Source organism: Spermophilus citellus, assembly GCF_964194105.1.
Source record: "Spermophilus citellus genome assembly, chromosome: 5".
In the NCBI taxonomy this organism is placed as follows: domain Eukaryota; kingdom Metazoa; phylum Chordata; class Mammalia; order Rodentia; family Sciuridae; genus Spermophilus; species Spermophilus citellus.
The window spans coordinates 19,133,239-19,154,142 of record NC_138186.1 but is presented as its reverse complement, the minus strand read 5'-3'; the positions used below and the strand labels follow the sequence as shown (position 1 = coordinate 19,154,142).

The 20,904-nt window shown below is 37.5% G+C and overlaps 1 protein-coding gene across 14 annotated transcripts in view; it reads left to right on the top strand.

The window, feature by feature from the left end:
* Positions 1-20,904, top strand: part of FARS2 (phenylalanyl-tRNA synthetase 2, mitochondrial) — a 531,440-nt gene that overhangs the window by 291,305 nt on the left and 219,231 nt on the right. For 13 of the 14 annotated variants that reach the window (XM_081295218.1, XM_081295209.1, XM_081295212.1 and 10 more), the window contains 2 exons: positions 4,798-4,827; positions 9,976-10,136. In XM_081295218.1, coding sequence (XP_081151344.1) covers positions 4,798-4,827; positions 9,976-10,136 — 191 coding nt within the window. The remainder of the gene's footprint in view (positions 1-4,797; positions 4,828-9,975; positions 10,137-20,904) is intronic. The other variant, XM_081295207.1, reaches the window with a different exon arrangement.

Genomic DNA, 20,904 nt, shown 5'->3' with positions numbered 1-20,904 from the left:
GCAGCGCTTCAATATGTTGGTGTTTTAATACCTTTATATTCTCAGCCACAGCACCCAGCATGCAAAAATCAAATGAAACCTATTTCATCTCTGGAAAAGTGATGTGTTTGAGCTTCTAGGTATAGTCTAGTTTATGTTATGTGCTAAGGAAAGATTTTACACAAGTCTTCAAAAGGTTAAATAGGTCATTGATCAAGAACTATAGATAAAAGAGTAAACGTCCTGCTCAGCTTTTCAGGGGAGAACAGGGGTGATTGTCTCACTTCAGTAGCCTCTCTTGAGTAGGCACTAGACATTACATCTCATTTCATTTAAACATGACTCACTTTCCAACTTAGTTATTCTAAACATTAGAAAGGTTAGTGTGAAAAACTGTATTTTCATAGAGAATAATCACTTAATCATAAGACAGTATTTGAAGTTTAACTCTTTTCCCTCAATTACTCACTTCCTAGCACTGACTGGCAACCGTATCATGTGACGATCCTCTGGTTCATCCCAGACCTTCAATGGAGGCACGGGGACCTTACCGACCTTGCAGGGCTCCAGTTCTCCGCTGCTTGTGCACATACCTCTTTTCTGTTCATCACCTGGCCATTCTCAGCCCTTTCTCCAGTTGATGGTGTGTCATTTATCCTCATGAAATTGAAGACTAAGGACTTAGGAGGAGGAGGTTTAATAAGTATTTCCACCCTGACCCAGTGTCTTCCACTGACTGCAGGGCTAGCTTCCCTGTACCTTCGGGGTGTGGCGCTGAGCGGTGGCATGCATGGTGCCCTTTGCTCTTCACCTAACTCCATACCCAGCACAGCCATGCTTCTTCTGGAGATGATCCCTGCTCACAGGATCCCTGTTTTGGATGGAGGAACAAAAAAGAGGCTATATGCAGAGCCTCTGTACCTTGGGCTGTCCTTTGCTGGTGGCTCTCTCTGCAGTTGTGGAGGCAGGGCCTGGAGAATCAGCTGCTACAAAGAGATACCCATTTAGTTTCTGGGACCAATTTCGCTTCTCTACTTTCACACCAGTGACTTCTTACTGTGCTCATTTCTATTTCCAGTCTCCTCCTCCTCTCCTTTATTTAAACTTTCCCATCTCTGAATTCTTTTCCCACATTCTTTTCCTTCTCCACGTAGGCTGGCCTTCTGAGAAGGATTTTTGGCAACAACAACAACAACAACAATTCTTTCATGGGATGCTCCACCCAGTACAGAAGTACCCAACTGCTTCCCATCCTGGGTATTCTGTGTGAGTGGTCACCTACAGTTGCCACTCTACTCAGTCTGATGGCTCTACTTTATGAGGCTCCTCTAATTTCAGAATGAGGGAAAAGACATTAACTTAAAACCTTGTCAGACCATCAACAAATTACAGCTAATGAGTGCCAGAGGCCTGAAAATTATATTTGCCTTGGCCAACAATATCTTTAAATGTCTGTTTATTTATGGCTCACTTTCTCCCATAAAGAATTTGAAGTACCTTATAAAAGTACATATGAGAGGATAAAGTAAATAGTTGACATAATCAAGGCAAAGAGGAAATAAGAGAATTAGAAAATAAAACTGCGACAGAGTCACAGAGAGAATTTTACCCTGAACCCTTTTGCAGTTCTAGAGTTGATCTGCAAGTTTGGCTCTATGCCTCCATGGGACAGAGATAAAAAGTGATTTATTAGGATCATTCATGTAATGCTTGGCATTCTTAATATTAAAAACAATCTTGTTCAGGAAAAAAAGGAACCTTTTCTGTACCCACAACCCAAAGTCATTTTCTTAGATCTGAAATAAATTTATTTCCCAGAGCCTTTTACCAAGGCCATATGATTTAATGACCTACAGCCTTATCTCGGGAGTTTCTGGGTTTGTCTTAATAACATGATAGGCCAATGGCACAGAAAAAGCAAGTTAAGATGGGATCAAAACAAAGTATTTTAAAGGTAAAACTTGGTACTGCTTAGCAAATGGACATCATGTCCTTTCTTGCAGCCTCCCATAGTGATTGTCACAAGCAAGTGTTTTGATCAGATTCATTGTGAGAATAAAGGTTGTAGCCAGTAGCAGGAAGATGGACTCCAGATATTCCCTTTTCCAATGAAAGTCTGTTTCACAAACTTTGACACACAAGTTGGTTGGGATTTAAGTGCCTGATGAATTAACCCGCTCACCTCAGCATCGGGTCCTCTGAGTAGGAGCCAATCTCCTGTCTTTAGAAGAGCGTTTCATCCTCTCTCTCCTGACACCCAGGTGGGACTGAGGCCCCAGAGTCATGCATTTTCCTGGCACATTTCAGCGTGGTACTGCCTATCATTCACCTGGGCTATTAAAATAAAAACAGCTCTGGAACTTCTCACTTTGAACAGAATTGTTTCCTAGGGAGCCTTCTGAGAAAAGTAATTGGAAATTGTTTGTGCAGGTAACTGACTGTTTTTTTGGATGGAATTGTTGAATGTTAGTCAATCTGAATAATGTCTTTAATTTTAGGCTAATTGGTATTAAGCCATTCATTGTGGTAACAGTTAAATGGCAGAATCAACTATCTATTGTGACCATTTCAGATGCAAGAAACTAAAATTGACTATCCAGCATGGTTGCCCACATGCATCTCACAGGGGCCAGCCCCAACTCTTCTGGCAGATGTGGTTCTTAACTGGTGATGCTCCCTCTGCTGACTCTGCCCTGTTCAGAAGCTGAGCCACATCTGGTGATAAAGCAGCAGTGTTTCAGCTGTTAATGCTAAGCATTTTCTGATCACCTGCATTTTCCATCTGTGAAATTGGTAAGAGATATCCACCAAGCAATGAATTTAGCTTTCATCTCCCTCGTCCTTCTTCTCTACCCTTTTATCCTTCTAACCCGTAATTATGAACATTGTGCAAACTTGACTTTTCAGACTACCCACTCCCACCCAGGAGACATCATTCATTCTCATTGTCATGATTTGCAGCTTTGGAAAGTGCTTATTCTTCTTGTTAGTATAATATGTGTCTAAAAATCACATATTGTGTGGCTAGTGATGCATGTGATATCGTGTTGGGACTGTTTTCTAGAACTCTTAGGTTTAAATGGGGAGAGAGACTGATCAGGCTGGGAGGTGCTAAAACAAGTGTGTACACTGTGCTTGTGAGTAGAGTTGAAGATAAACTTCATCCATCCTTGAGGGTCACAGGAAGAATCTCACAGGAGGGCAATGTCAGTCTAGCTTTATGGGATAATGGGAAAAGAAACAGATGTAAAGTGTTAGGAAGAAGGACAAGATAAGAAAGACAAAATATGTTATATGGGGATGTTCAGAGGATTGTGTGTAACCTGAGGTGATGGCACAGGAGCCTTCGATGCTATACATGGGGTTTATATTTTGTTCCCCAGTCTCATAGTTCTCAACCTGCCATGTGTACATTCCTAGTGAATGTATAAGAGTAAAGGAACTTCTTAATTTTGTCTTCAAAAAAAAAAAAAGAAATGTAAGCATTTCCATCATTTGGATCATTGTTACTCAAAATGTGGTCCTCAGAATAGTGCTGGTGCACAAGCTATTTGTTTCTAGTTAATGATGGGAAAACCAGAGAAGTTGAGAGTAAGCATTTAGGACCAGAGAGCAATTTTATTTGATATTGCCATGTCATCCAAGCAAAGGATCTTTGATAAGTTAATTGATTGGGTTAGGTTATACACACAGAAAAATTCACACAAAATTTAAATCAAGATATAGACAATTCTCATTATTCTCCAAAGTTTCTTCATCTCCAGCCCTTGCCAGCCACTGATCTGCTGTCTCTAATTTTGCCTTTTCCAGAATGTCATGTAAATGGAATTCTAGTATACTTAATGTTTGGTACCAGACTGCCTCCTTTCACTAAGTGTAATGCTTTTGACATTATAATGTTATTGTATGTGTGAAAAATGTATTTATTTTCATTGCTGGGTAGTATTCCACTAGATGGACATACCACAGTTTCTCTATTCACTAGTTGATGAGCACGGGACTATTATGAATAAAGCTGTGAAGAGCATCTCTGTATTGATCTTTAGGTCCCTTGTGTTTCCATATTTTAGGTAACAACCTAGGAATGGAATTCCTTTGTTATATGCTAAGCATATATTTAACTCAGAGGTGACTTCTGGGGATGGATGATCTTTGTTGTGAGGGACTATCCTGTGCATTATGGGATGTTTAGTAGTACCTCTGGCCTCTGTCACCTATAGAACAAAATTAATCCTCTTACCCAGTTTTAACAATCAAAAGTGTCTCTAGACTGTTAAATGTCCCCTGGATGCTAAAATTTCCCCTAGTTAAAAACCATTTTCCAAAGTGGCTTATCATTTTGCATTCTCACCCAGTAATTTATGAATTCAAATTTTGATGTGTTATATCTTAATTTTTATTCATTTCAGTGTTTTTTAATCTCCTTTGTGATTACTCCTTTTACTTATGGTTATTAAGAGATATATTTTTTTAATTTCCCAGTATTTTGAATACTTTTCAAATATTTTCTACCATTGATTTCTGATATTTTTCCATTTTGAACACAGAACATTCTTTATAGAATTTCTATATTTTTTTAACATTTGAAATTTGTTGTATTGCCCAGAATATGGTCTGTGGTCAGAAAATAATCATGTGCAGTTGAAAATAATGTGAATTCTGTTGTTGACTGGCACATCATGTGCATGATTTTTACCTGTGACAAAATTATAAGCCTGGGATGTGTTGGAAGTTTTTTGAAATGTTCCTTGCTAACGATATACTTTTCCCTCTCTCTGTAACTTGGAGCTGAATGCCTGTGTTTCCATTTGTCTTTAGGATTGCCTGGATGCCAACTGATAGCCACAGGTACTAGTCTATAACTTACTATTCAGGCTTTCCCCACCCTGTGTAATTTAATCTTGTGGCTCCTTGAGTGAATAGGGATCTGTGAAAAAATTATCCTTTAGAAAAATGCCAAATACAAAGTAAAAACAAGAACAAAATGCTAAATGTGGCTTGCTGAGAGATCATTCTCTGACCCACAGTCCACACACATCTGCTTGAAGCAGTGTGGAGATTCATGCTTTAGGGAGCAAATTGGTGGCACTCTCAGAGATGGGCTGGATGAGGAGACAGGGTGAACTCCTTGGATTGAGCGAAAGACTTTTGTTAAAGACACGTCCACAGTGACAGTAGGACTCAAATTAAGGGAGGCCTTGGAGAGACTTCTGATATATCATTTAAAGGTCTGTGCCTGCTATGAGGTGGTATGTGAAGTAAAACTTCACTCCCAGCCTGCTGCCTTGGGTGACTAGGTGGGTGATGATCCATTCACCAAGCTGGAGAAATAAAATGAAGGGCAGTGGTTCATGTGGTGACAGGGGATTAGGTAGCCTTGACTTAAGATGGTTTGATTTCTAGGATGAGCAATGTTGTGAATAATAGTGGGCGACCTGGCCTTTGGAGAGACGAAAGGATATTATGACACAAATGAGGTGGTATAATATGGTGTATTCATCTTATTTTAAGCTTGAAACTCCTGATCTCTCTCCTGTTTGAAACCTTACCTGATTTTTTATTTGCAATATTTTCAGAACTTGTGGCTACAGTGTAGTTTTAGCTTTACCATAATGGGAAATTATTCCTTGGTCACGAATTCAGACAGCACCCAATAGCAATGGCATGTATCTCCTCCACAGTGCCCAGAGCCTCATCTGGGGAGATTTACACAATTGGGGTGGTTTCCAACTGGGGCTGGAATCCTCCTAAGTCTTCTCTTACGTGTCTGCTAATGGTGCTGAGGCAACTTGAAGGCTAGGTTCCCCCTTGTGAGCTCCTACACAAGTCCTCTTCATGTTGCTGAGCTTTCTCAGAGACTAGTGGTGGGGTTCCAAGAGAATCTTTGGAGGGAGAAATCCTGACTGAGAGGAAATGTCACAGCACGATCATTAAAAAAAAAAAAAAAAAAAAAAAAGCAGGAGGTAATTGCATGACTTTTCTCGTGTAATCTCAGAAGTCACATCTCATCTCTTCCCCCTTATCTCTTGATTGAAGTATCTCAGCCCACTAGGATTGAAGATGAGGGGTACTGGGGAATTTGCTTGAGTTTTTGGAAATCCCCGTAAATAGCAGCATTAATTTTCCATGCTTAGAATGTATTGGCTCCTCTGTAGGGAGAAATACCAAAACAGGCTATAAGTGGAACATCAGAATCCATTTTTATTAATCATAGTCTTTCCTGGAAGCCTGACACCAATGAAAGGGATTATTTGTTGTTTTAAAACCTGTTAGGAAAAAGAATAAACAGAAAAGAAATCACCACATTTTATCTAGTCATTAAGATTTCTATTACAGGTTTAGAATCCCTAATCAGAAATCCAGAACACTCCAAAATTCAAAATACTTTTTGTTCCAGAGCATTTCTGATAAGGAAAAATAAACCTATTCTCATCACTTTTTATATATAAAGCCACATATTGTAAAGCCTTTCACCTTTTGTCTTCATGTGCCCTGTTCTCTCCCACCCACCCCCAAATAAAAAAACAGATGCTGCTTTTAGTATTTGAAATCCTTCAGAAGGTGTTACAATAACATTCCGTTATTCATTTAACCAATTTCCTATGAATAAACATTTGGGTTGTGTGCACTCTTTTGCTATTATAAACAATATTTCAATAAGTCACATTGTAAATTCACAATTTTTCATGAATAGTATATGTTTTAGAAGTTCAAGTAATAGGTGATAGTATACATTTTGAATGTTGATAACTAGTGCTATGTTATATTCCTCGGGTCAAAAAATTAAAAACCCACATGTATCCTACCAGCAATGTGTAAGAGTGCTTTGCTACCAAGTGTGTGATCATTTTTTTTTATTTTTTGCCCCCCTGGTAAGTAAAAACTGATAACTTGATTCAATTGTATCTTGCATTTATCTTAAGTGAAGTATTCATTTGTTTAAGAATCATTTTTTTCTTTCCTTGTCTGTGAATATCTTCATATTCTTTTCCCATTTTTAAATTTATTGTTCTTTTTTTTAACCTACTTTTAACAGATCTCTACTACTTTTATTTTTGTTTTGAGGAATGGGGAAAGAAATGAGGGTGCTGCATGAAAAGAGCAGATAACAAATTACTGGATATGAAATAAAACTAAATCCCCTAGATCTGCTGCTCATTCATCTATAGATAGTGGTCTCTAGATGGTTGGTTTTGTCTAACATTTGAAGATGAAGTATAAATGATTTAATAAAGCACACTTCGATAAATACTCCCACCTCTTTTTGTTGTTGTTGTTTAATTTTTACTTGAAAAGACTTAACTAGTACAGAATATGTTTTAGAAATTGTTGGTCGAAGGATACAAAATTTCAGTTAGGAAAAATGAATAAACTTGAGATCTATTGTACAACATGATAATTCTAGCTAATAACTATGTATTGTCTACTTGAAAATTGTCAAGACTAGATTTTAAATGTTTTCATCACAAAAAAAAGTTTATGAAGCAATCAATGATTGTTGATTCATTTTAGTAATTCCACAGTATATATTTATATCAAAACATCATGTTCTACATCACAAATAAATATCTCATAATAGTTTTTATTTGTGAATTTTAAAAATAAGCAGTTGGTTTTGAACTACTACTCATAGTGACCCATGAGCATCACATTTTTTAATTTTCATCTTATGACTTTCATTTGTACCTGCATTAAGTAGTAATATCATAGTAAATATTTATTTTATCATAGAAGTGTTCATATTCCCTTATACTCTGTGATTTAATAAACATCTATATAGTTATTTTATGTATTTTAATATAACAATATTTCAATGTACTATAATATTTAAACAGTTTTCTAATTTTGGACACTTAGATTGTTTTCATTCTTCTAAGTAATACTGCTCCAAATATCTTTGTTTATCTTTCTGCTTTTGTTAATTCCTTGGGATAAATCTCCCCCTAAAATCTTAGAATAAAGTATGTGAGCATTTTTGTGGATCTTTGGTCTGTTGCTACATTGTTCTCTAAATGGTTATAAAGAATAGAGTGCATAACCAGAAACAAGTGAGAATACTAGAACCGAGTCCCTCACCAGGTTCAGGAATATCATTTCTCGAAAACATCCTTCCAGTGGTATAAAATGTCGGTGTTGTGTTAATTTTCGTATCTTCAGTTGGTCATCAGCCTCTCTAAGGTTTTTAGGCATCACTATGAATTACTCTATTCTCCCTCCACCATCAGCTCCTTTCTAGGCAGGGGTCACTTGGTCAGGAACTCTGGCTGCAGCATTCTTCTGGTTAAACAGCCCCTTCCCTGTCCCCCTTCTGGATGATCGTTTGTCCTTGGAACACAGGTAGCCAGCCACTCAGTTTTCTTCATACACACTCTCCCTCCGACTGAGGCCCTACTCTCTCTGTGTCAATTTCTTGTGGCATTTTGAATACTTTTTATTCATTGATCCTTGAAGCAAATCCTCTGTTTAAAGGCTCACATTTCTTTCTGATTTCTCTTATCCTTGTCATTTGTGAATGATGGTGGTGGCAGCAATAACCAGAGCACATCAGCTCCTCTCTGTCCCCTCCTCAGAGTGTCAGCTGCCCAGCCTTGCCCTCGCTGTCTCTTCACCCCCCAGCCTTCCTGGACTGCACCTGTCCCTTTACTGTTGGAACTCTGCCATTTTCTGTCACCTTTCTCCACGTTTCCTATCTGATTTGTTTTTTCTTCACTCCCCCCCCCCCCCGCCTCAAGAACAAATTATCTCATAGATGGCTTATAACAACACAAATGTACTATCCATTTCCTTGCTTCAGGACTCTGGATGTGGACTGGTGTGGTCCCCCAGTGTGTGGTCTCCCCAGGTTGAAATCAGAATGTTAGGGCTATATTCTCAAGCTTTGGGGCTTCTCAGCCTAGCAGACTGAGGAGGATGTGTTCTTCATGATTATGGGAGTGCGGTTCCCATGTGTCTCACTGGCTTTGGTGTGCCTCTCAGCTCCTTAGGGACTCCCCGAGGTCCTGGGCACATGTTTCCTCAGAGCATGGCCACTCACCTCCTCATAGCCAGCAGGGGAAACCTCTCTCCAATCTGCCAAGGTGGAGAGAGTCATACAAGTCACACAAGACAAACTAATGACTGGGGTGGGAACCTGTCCTTCTCATGGGTCAGTTACAATCAAAGGAAGAGGTTTCCACGGGGCTGTGCATGAGAGGTAGGAATCTCGGGAGCCATTTCAGTCTGCCTCAGGAGCCTGCTTTATGTCTGTTTGGAATTTTTTCATTTCATGAGCTCATTTTCCAAGCTCTTTTAGAAGTATGAACTGCTCCTGTCACCTTTCTTACACTCGACCGCCCTGTCTTTTGTCTTATACTCTGATTCATACATGTGAAATGCACTGTTAGAATTCACGGTACTGACAGAATCTGACCCACTTGCTACCATTTGGGGTAATTGGCACTAGATAGGCATTTCACCATGGCTTCCTTGCCCTCTGCACATGGTTGGAGGAGCTCTTACTACCAGGAAACATGATGTTTTTAATAAAGTTGAAGATTTTGATGGCCTGACACACACTTTCTGAATTGTTCACAGTCCAGTGTGGCCTGTTTTGCACATATGGCCCTATCCGTAGCCAGTTCAGGAGGAGCCTATCTTTTCCTTCTCTTATGTAACTGACACCTAGAAGGCTACATGTTTAAATCAGTGCAGATAAAGACTACAGAAAAAGCATAATTCATAGGTGAGAATGCAGGTTTCAAAGAGCCTGAACTTTCTTCAGAAATGAAAGAAAATACTATTGTCAGTGTGGCTCCATAGTGCTTTCATGAGGACAGTAAGGATCTTAAGGACAGACAGGAAGGAAAAGTAAGATGGGGTGCCTTCCATCGCGGCTCTGCAGGGCGCTGCTGCCTATAGACCTCAGGCAGGGTTCCTGGTAATTATGGGGAGGAGTGTTTACCTGCCCAATCTTCATACTTCCCTAAACAGCCCTTTTATTTTCTTTCCTAATTATAGCTGGTGCTCAAGATCAAATCGGCTGGGCTTTTGGCCTCGGGTTAGAAAGACTGGCCATGATCCTCTATGACATCCCTGATATCCGCCTCTTCTGGAGTGAGGACGAGCGCTTCCTGAAGCAGTTCCGCATCTCGGACATTAATCAGAAGGTGAAGTTCCAGGTGAGATGACTTGCAAGAATTAAGTCAATGATAATAAAAATGGTTGTCAAGGATTGAGAGGATCTGCTACTTGAAAACTGCTGAACTTTAAATAATGTGAATTTAAAAATAGGTTAAATAGAGGTCCATAAATACTCATGAGGTTCATAAACCTTCCGAAATTATATGCAGGAAAAGAGAGATTTATCAATCTTATTAGTCTAAACAGAGAAAAACAATTTTGGGCTTTGTTCCTGACCATTTTGTCATTGTGAAGTACCCATCTTTATCAATGATGATATTTTTCTCTTAAAGTTTACCTTTCCTGAGACTAAAGTAGACACACTGGCTTATGATTAGTGTTTAAAATGACATCTTTTTTTTCATATAACTTTCATCCTTTGTCTTTATATTAAAATTATGTTTCTTATGAATAGCATAGAATTGGGTCCATTTTTTAAACCCAGATTTAAAGTCTCTATCTTCTAATTGAAATGTAAATAAAAAGTGTGTTTCTTATTAGCAGCATAGAATTGGGTCCATTTTTTTAAACCCAAGTTTAAAGTCTCTTATCTTGTAATTAGAATGCTAAATACACTTAGATTTACTCTAATTATTTATATAATTGGGATTAATTCTATCATCTTTTTATTTCTTTCTCAATTTCCCCATTTATTCTTTATTTGTTTACTCCTATGTTTGGAAATTGAGCTTTATTTTTTTTGTTTTTGTCTTCTGTTTTATTTCCTCTGTTGCTATTTAGTTTTGCCACTTCGAATAATTTTTAAGTGGTTACTCTAGATTATAGTATGCATAATTAATTTGTCACACTTTACCTTAGATAAATATTACACAACCTGATGAAATATTTAACAACCTTCTTATAATGTAATTTTATTTACCTCTTTTTTATATTATTGTCATACTTTATTTTCCCACAACTCATTATCCCATAATGCATTGTTATATTTGTTTCAAATAGTCAGTTTTCTTTTGAAGAAATTAAAACTATATTGTTTCACATTTCCCTTGTCATTTACTTTCTGTAGATCTTGGTTATTTTCTGTGATCATTTCCCTTAGCAGCTTTTGTTAGTCTGGGAACAACTAGAAATGATTTTGTTTCACCTTCATTTTTTTAGGAGTATTTTTATGAGTATAGGTGTCTACATTGTCAAATCCCCCCTCCCTTCAATTCTGTTGGACATGTGATTTTCTTGCCTTTCTTTTTTGACTCTTGTTTTGAGCAGTTTGAACTGTGTCTGATTTTCTGTTATCCTGCTTGGGGGTTCATTGTATTGGGTCTCTGTCTTCAACTATTTTGGAAACTTCTCATATATCTTCTCTTCTAACAATGCTACTCCCTGTAACAAGGGCCCTCTTTCCTCCAGTGTCCGTTAACAGAGACCTCATTTCCTTCATAGCCATCACAAGCAGGGCTTTGACCTCTGTATTTCCCTGTCAGTTTTTTATGATGAGTTATATCTGTCTTTCTCAGATATGTAAGTTTTCTCTACCCTGCTTCTCACTTCCTCCTTACCTTGTCAGAGTCTTTACCATTCATTTCTACAACAGTATGTTCAGTACAAACTAACCTTTTTATATCATAGTGCTCAAAATGCTCTGTCCATTAACTGGTTCCAAGACCACTTTCATGTTTTTTAAGTATTTGTAACAAGTAGTACCTTACTTCCAGATACCAAAATATGTATTGGTTTCCTGTTGCTGCTATGACAAATCACTACAAACTCAGTGGCTTAAAACAACATGGATTTATTATCTTATAGATGTAGAGGAAGAAAACCAAAGTCAGTCCAACTGGCCTAAAGGGAAGGGGTCAGCAGAGCTGGGGGAAGCTCTGGGGGAGGCCTGCTTCCTTGCCTCCTCAGGCTCTAGAGGCTGTCCTCATCCTTGACCCATGGCCACACATCACATTGCATTGTTACCCTTCCATTTCCCTCTTGGGATCTTATCACCTTTTTTTGTTTTTTAATTTTTGCCTCTTTTTTATAAGGAGTCTTGTGATTACATGAAGCCCAGCAAGATCATTCAGGATAATCTCTCCATCCCAAGATCCTTTCTAAATCACTTCTGTGGAGACCTTTTTTAATGTAAGGTAAAATGTTCACAGGTTCCAGGGATTCGGACATCTTGGAGGAGGCATTATTTAGCCTGTCCCTTTTTCCTTTTTATATTCAGAAGCACATGGCCAGCTGCTCACCTTTAGACCTAACACAGTGGTTTTCTTGTTTGGGATAAGTAATACAGTCAGTAGTAATATGTTAGCAATTTTTAACTGTTTCAGAGAGTGATTATCTATATATAGATTCAGACTCATTCTGTCACTTAATGCTCTTGACCTTAGGCAGTACTCTTCACAGAGGATAGGAGAGGAAACCTGTGGAAAGGCCTCTTAGCAACTGTGAGCTGTGGTTTCTCTGGCCAAGAAACTCTGGAAGCCCCTGTTGTGTAGGAGGCAGAAGTTTCTCTTTGTTCATCTCCCCCTTGGGCCCTCCTAAATTATGCTTCAGACTCTCTTGGTCTCTGTGGTGTCTTCTTCTGAGGTCTCCAAGCTCATCCAGCTGTGAGTGCACTCTTTTGGGTGCTAGGAGCAGTTTCTCAGTGGAGTATCCTGAGGCCTTATTTCTGTGATTTTTTTTTTTTTTTATGAATGCCTGAAAACCATTGTTTAGATCTAGTAAGTAGGATCCTCAAGTTGTTATGTGATTTTAATTTTTGCTTCTTATTTTACATATTTTGAGTTAAGGGCTTTGCCAATTCTGGCCCTCTCTGGCCCACCTGGATCAGTGCTTGAGATAAGTGGATGAACAGTTTGGTTGTTTTTTCCTACAAGTGTCATCTTGCTCCATACAAGAGATCATTGTCCACCACTTCAGTTCCCATACTGTGCTCATTGATGTGTGTGTGCCTTCATTCATGTACTCCAGCCAATTCCTCTAAAGCCACATTTGCAATTTCAATGCACTGAACTTAGTATTCAATTAGTGCAACTTTTGTTAATTGTTTAAATGTTCCTTAAATAGTCCAGAATTATAAATTTAATATTTTGCCCCACACAGAGTAATGTTGTTGTTGAAAATTGCTCAACATTGTACATTTTACTTACATAGTTTACTTAAAATCATTAATTACCTGTCCGTAGTGGCTTACAAATAATTCAGTAATATTGCCTATAATCTTTTCTCCCAGTCGGGAGCTTTTCCTGGCTTTCTTCTGTGGCCACAGGCCATCTTATTCCTAACCTGGATGCTGTCTCAAACACTTGTTACTGCAACTGCAGTGGTGGAGAACAAGTGAGTGAGTGCAAACTCTCACCCCACATGTAATCACACTTGGTCGTTAGCACTCATTTTGGCCTTCATGATCACTCTGTTACAAGATCTTCTCAGCAGTCCTCTGAGTTTAGCTGCTATTCTTCTTTCCATTTTACAGGTGAGAAACCTTGCAGGGTAGTCATCTCACTAGCAGCATTAGCACGGTATATTGTTCACTCAGAGCTTCAAGGAGGCATTTCCTGAAGTTTAACCTGACTTAACATTCATAGGTTGACCTGGCATGCCTGAAAATCCAGCTGCTCAGGAGCCTGAGGCAGGAGAATCAGAAGTTCAAAGTCAGCCTCAGCAATTTTGTGAGGCCCTAAGCAACTTATGGAGACCTTTCTCAAAAAAAAAAAAAAAAAGGTGGGAGGTTGGGGGAGCTGGCTCAGTGATCAAGCACACCTGTGTTCAAACCCTGGTTTTTTAAAAAAAAAAAAAATCATAGGTAGGTTATTCAGAACCAAAGGATTTATTTTCCAACAAATCCAATAATTGGTGTAGAACTTAGAGAAAAATTAAGCATTGAGTTTAAATGGCCTACTTTATGAATTTATTAGCAGCTACATATATTAATGTCTCTCAAACTTTAATATGCTGATGGATCACCTATGGGTTTTATAAAAATGCAGATTCTAAGTCAGTATATTTTGATTTGGAGCCAGAGATTCTACATTTAAGATTCCCTCCTTAACCTTTCCTCCTTTCTTTCCTTTTTGTGTTTGCCCAAGTGAGGGAACTGTGTGAGTAAATTTAGTTTAAATGCACGTTTAAAAAAATACGCTGAAGTCAGAGATTTGCTTGTGCCCTTTAGAATTAGAACCAGGGGTGATTTCACAAGAAAATGAAAGGGCAAAGAATTCAGTAGGCATCCATAGGACAGTGCCTATGAAAGGTTCTGGTATCAACTCAATCATCTCTGAGGTCAGCCATGCCTAGATGTCCAGGGGAAACTGTCAAAGTTGACCAGTGTTCTTTCTATGGCAGCAAGCACTGTGAGAACTGGGAGCTTGTTAAGGCCAAGGCTAAATCTTTTCCTTTTACTTATTCCTTCTGGCAATTACAATTCAATAAGGCATTCATCTATACAGTAATTTATTGAGACTTTATGATATTTGCCACTTGTTGAATCCTATGTGTAATTCATTAAGTTAAATTTGTTGCTTGTGCTAAAGCTTTTATGGACTGCAGTTGATAGAGTAGATATGATAAGCCCATTTTGTGGATGATGAAACTGAGTCTGGGCACCAACAAGTAATTCGACAAAACAATACTAGTAAGTGACAGGGCAATGATTTTTATGAAAGCTAGCTCCAGAGAGCTCCCAATGCTGAACTAGTAAACTCTGTTATTGCCTATACCAAGTATGCTAGATGCTAGAGTCAGTAAAGTGAAATGGGCAGTTCCTGACTTCAAGTTGTTTGTAATCTAGAGGAGGAAACTTTATTAAGAGACACTTATAATATAAAAAAATGGTGGTGCTATATATAGGTGAATGTAGAATTTCACTGATACTGACCAATGAATGTGGAGGTCAAAAATTTCTTCCTCTTTATTTTAATCCTGTTTTGCTAGTTAATTCTCGAAATCCTTCTCTGTCCCTCCAGAATTGTATTAGAGCTTGAGCCCGTGATTACTTCCTAATCTCTCTGGCTTGGAATAGCTCCTGGATCTGGTTTTGCTGTCATTATCATAAATGGTGCTAGCTAGAGACTTAGTGCAGGATTTTACAGTGTTTCCTCATTATGTTCCCATAAAAATCCAGCTGTGAGAATCCCATTAGTTTCATTGTATCACATTGAAATTAATAGATCTCAGACTTTTGAAATTATTTTCACGTGCACTTTTCCCACCTCACCAAGTTTTATATATACATGTACATTAAGTATTATCTTTTGCTGAAAAAAATATGTTTACCCCAGAAGAAACTAATAGGAAGGGACAGGGAAAGAAATGAGAAGATGACCAACCATAGGACCTTTTATATGTTCAGTGAGCATTATTTTCTTCGTAAACGAGGAGAGACACAGTGATAGGAGAACAGATGGGTTTGTACCGGGAATCCTCATAGTGTGGGTATGTAGGCATTTATAACAGAGCCTAGCACATCTTGATTAATGCCTATTAACTCTTATTTGTATTTTCACCAGCACCAGTATTATACCACCATGACTGCTACAAAATAGGTACTGTTCTGCTGGTGTCAGCCACTGTCCTCATAATCCTTGGTCCTTCATGTTCTCAGGTTCTGTCTTCAGCTTGCTTTGTCACTGGAGTTGTATAACTCCAGCCTCACAACACTAAGACACTTCATTGGCCCAAAGTCCATTTTGTCCTATGGATTGAAGCTCTGTGTTTATTTTATGTTGCAACTTCTGTCTTCGGAGGAGCTTTTGGGTTAAGCTGTCAAGTTAAGACTCTTTTTTATTTTGGTGAAACTGGGAAATCTATCATATTTAGAGAATTGCTACCATAATTTCTTTTTTATTTATTAAGCACTTAAAAAATAAGAACAAGTCCAGCTTTTTGTGCAGTCTGCTTATAGTGTGGATTGCAGTGATTTATTTTTTGTAACTTAACATATACACACATTCAATATCTTACTTGTATTTTCTTGACTGTTAACCTAACAGACATGTACAAACACTTCCTGTTGATAGACAACATGTTGAACCTTAAATCTTCCCAACATCTATAAAATTTGACAAAGTATGGGCAATATATTTCAGGAATCATTTATATGACTAGAAGTGTTGATGTTTCTATCCCTGTGATATTTCTGTGCTGTAAAGAATCATCTGAACTGGATGCTAATAATTGATGGGTCATAAAGTTAAAGGAATTTTAGAAAAACATCATCAGAATAGATACCAGGGGCAAATAAATACAAGTATGAAGAAACTGACCTAGAAAGAACATGTCAGTTAAGTGATGACAGGTGGATAAACATTTATCTTTCCTATGGAATATGGAAAGGAATTGTTACAGAATAGTGGTGGGGATGTTTTTGGTTTCAACCAAGAGAAGACCCAGTTTAAAATGGCATAAATAAGAACACTAGCAGCAAACCCTCAGTGTTGCCAGGGCTCTCGAACCCTGAGCTTTTTTTCCTCGGAATGGAAAGTTGGCAGCAGGCTCAGCAAGCATTACTTCATGCAGTAAGTTGTAGAGGCAGAAAGTGAACACTCTTCTTCCTTTATTTTTTATTTTTTATTTATGTGAAAGAAAGTTTTCTAAAAGTCTTCAGCAGGCTTTCCTCACATCTCATCTTCAAGGTAGTTGGAGTAATCTGTGAAGTTAGCCTGTTATTTTCTGCTGTTTAGACTGAGCTCTTGTCAATAAGGCTCATGCTTTTGCATTATTTTGTAACCAGTAATGACAGTTGCATCCAAGTAGGCCCTGCCAAAGAAGATGGTTCTTATTATTGCAGCCATTTTTTGGAATAGATTGTCACTTATGAAGTGGAATGATAGAGGTGAGTAGAAAAACTCTTCCAGCGTAAAATCATTCCCTTCTGCTGACAATAGCTTAAAATCTCCCTTTAGTTTAATGCTTTGATCCCTAGTCAAACCGAAAATGTTCCTTTTGCCTAGAACGGGCTATGGCTACTTTCAGAGGTCAGCTGAACAAGACTAATGGGCAGTATGTGGCTTGGAGCACTTTTTCCTGTTTAAAATACAATGTAGAAGTCAGGGTCATCATGGAGCATTCAACTAAGTTAACTATATTGGCCAAAAGGGAAAAGGGCTGAAATATTAACTTCAAGGTCACTCAACCTAGGAATGAGATCCTCAGAGTTATCAAAGAGCTGACAAATGTTGATCCGGAGTCAATTAAGTGGGAAATTCAATGTTCATATTAATGTTCTGGGACCAAATTAAATCAAAGTAATTTACCTTACTAAGAAAAATTAACCCAGAAAGGTAAGTGGGATCATTAAGCATCTTTATCTGGGCAAAAGAACAGACAAGTCGTTTCATTGTTTCAATTAGAGGGGTAGCCTGCCCCTTTAACTCAGAAGATGAAAGGAGCTTTGGGGTTCATCTGCAGTGGGAATTATTTCATGATTACACTGTGGTACAGATTTTCAAGCTATACATTTATGTTGGCTTTTTTTTATGTGTAATCTTGTGATCTTGGAAATGAAGAATGTGGTTTTAAAAGAGCAGTAATTTATATAGTGGATAGCTTAATTATTCTTTCTATCACTTACCTAAGTAATACATCAAATATTTTCTTTCAATGTGAGGGAGAATTTATTTTCTAAAGAACCTCCCTGTGAGATGCATAAATTATCATTGTAAGATATAATTCACTACTAAGCACAGTGAACTATAAATAGGTGACCCTTTTAAGAGATCATTTGGCAGAGTTTGAACTCTAGGTTAACTACTATTTGAGAAGCAATTATATATTTCTTTTTATTCATGTTTACATATCCTAAAATACATTTGAATATTAAGTAAAAATAAGTTTTACGTATCTTAAAATATGTAAAATAATTACATATCCTAAATGTGTTTCTGGATGAGATTTGCTAACAATGGTGCACACCTGTGAGCCCATTCCCCCATTCTCCACCTTTATCAATTCCTGGGATTTGTGCCACCAATACTTTTTTTTAAATGAGTACAAAAAATTCAGTTGAAACACATCTGCCTCCCTGTTGACATTCCCCTTCCCTGATATCTTCCCCAGAGGTCACCATATCCTTCAGTTGGATGTGCACCATTCTCTATTATTGCTGCATTTGTATGTGTGCAAAAACAATTTGGAGGATTGCTTCAAAATTTATGTCACATGGCCAAAGTAATTAAAAAACAGAAATTTGGAGAGATTTTGCGAGAAATGTAGAGCACCAGTAATAGCCAAATAACCAATTCCCTTAATCTGATTTAAAAATCTACAATAATTGTGAGAAGGTGGAACTCAGGCCAGGATGAACACATAGGCCTGAGAAGTTCAGTGAGGAGCTGAAAAACAGACCTGTACTCAATGTGCTAGATTGTTGACAACATTAGCCCTGCAGAAAGTGACAAGAGGGAAAGTCTCTGCACACATGGAGCAGGGATAATTGGGTATCTATATGGTAAAACTGAAACTTGACCCCATATTTCTAATTATTCAGAAATGAATTCCAGGGGGTTTGTAGATGTAAATGCAAAAGGGAATTTATTAGCTTGCTGCCTTTGAAAAACTCATTTCACCATGAGTGATTCTTTGATTCTTATTGGAGTAAATTGAATTGAGGAGATTGAACTAAATGAACTATGGTAATGTAAAATTAAAACCTAATTAAATGTCTGATCTTGAAAGTTTTGAAATGAGTATTTATTTAAAGTGGTTGCTATAAGTTTTTTGTAAAGCATTTTATCAAATTAGGGGTGCTTCCTTCTATTTCTAGTTTGCTAAGAGTTTTTTTATCATTAATGGATATTAAAATTTATCAAACCTTTTCATGTATTTTGAGGTGATCTTGTGAATTTTTTTGCTTTATTCTGTTACTGCAGTGACATTTAGTGATTGTGTTTTGAATGTTAAATCAATCTTCTATTCCTGAAGTATATATAACTTGGTTATAATATATTATCTTTTTTATATAATTGTGGATTCAATATACTAATATTTGCTTAGGATTTCTAAATTTGTGTTCAGGGATGAGATAGGACTGTAATTTTCTGTTATATTCTTCTCAGGTTTTAGTGTTAAGATTATGCTATCCTTATAAAACTAGATTGGAGCTATTTCCTTTTTGTAATCTCTGGAAGAATATTTCAAAGACTGATGTTATTTCTCTCAAGTGTCTGATCAAATTATCAGTCAAATCATCTGGGACTTGGGGAAGTTTGAAATCATAAGTTAAATTTCTTAGTAGGTTTTGCCCCATTCAGAATTTTCATTGTATGGCGGTTTTGACAATTTTTTTTTTCTAGGAATCTATTTTATCTAAATTTTCAGATGTATTGGCATAAAGTTTTTTTAAACAATCTTTTATTATCCTGCCCTTGAAAGTGTTATTTATTTATTTAGTGCTAGGATTGAACACAGGGATGCTTTACCACTGAGCTACATCCCTAGTTCTTTTTATTTTTTTATTTTGAGACAGGGTCTTGCTAAGTTGCTGGCTGGGCCTGAATTTGTGACCCTCCTGCCTCAGCCTCTAAAGTCAATGGAATTACAGGTATGTGGCCACCATACCTGGCCATAATTTATTTTTAATTAGTTAACAGTAAACTTTATAACACTTATCAAATTTTGAATTATCAAACCTTCTCTTACAGTTTACATTTCTTCATAATAAAATGTACCATATTTTATGTTTTGTTTTGTTGGTGCTTGGGATTTGTCTTAGGATCTCATTTATTCTGAGCACTGAGCTACACTCCAAGCCCTGTTACTCTTATTGAATGATAATTTCGCATGGTATAAAATTCTTGACACAGTCATTTTTTCTTAGCTTTGAAGATAGGACTTCAGGCCTTTGTTCTAGAAAAGTCTGATCTTCATCAATTGTTGTTTCTTTGTAGATAACAATGCCTTTTGCCTTAGGTAAAGTTTAAAGGTTTCTCTTCACATTTGATGTCTTCCAATTTTAATTTGATGCATCTTGGTATAGATTCATCTTGATCCTGCTGAGTATTTGAAAAATACTTTTGTTCCAGAGATTTGTATATTTGCTAAATTATAGAGAAATCTGAGTTATTAGTGCTCCTTGATTAGTGCTTTTCCTCTATTCCCACCATTATCTTTTTCTGTTTCTCCTATAGTTGTATACTGGAGTTTTTTGAGCAAAATGAGTTCATACTCTGATTATGGACTTAATTGGTTTGTTTTTTCATATTATGATTTTTTTTGTGTTTAAAATCTGTGTTTTCAAGATCGTTTGAGCTCATGTTCATACCCCTCTCCCATTTTTGCTCATTCAGTCGGTCATCTTTTCTACCAGCTTTGTATGGCCTCTACTTGCCCTTCATGTGCCCCATTGAGAACTGGTCATTTAGATACATGCTGGAGAGCCTGCCTCTTCATTATATGGTTACCAAGTCAATACAGGTTTGGCTCAGTACTTGATCAAGAGTATAGCGTGTTTCTTTTTCCGTAGTCCCACAGCATCCCACAAAGAAGAAGGTGATTCAGATCATGAACTCACAGGAGCATCATCACAGGAAATTGGAATGAGACCCTGAGGAGGAAGTTTCCTTAACATTTATGCTTTAGTCAGCTTTTTCATTGCTGTGAACAAAATACCCAACAAGAACAACTTAGAGGAGGGAATATTTGTTTGGGGCTCAAGGTATCAGTTGTCTCAGTCCATAGATGACCAACTCTGTTGCTCTGGGGGCCCAGGCTCATTTATATTTTAGTCAGTCTTTGATCACTGTGACCAAAATACCCAACAAGAACAACTTAAAGAAGGAAAAGTTTATTTTGGCCCATGGTATCAGAGGTTCAGTC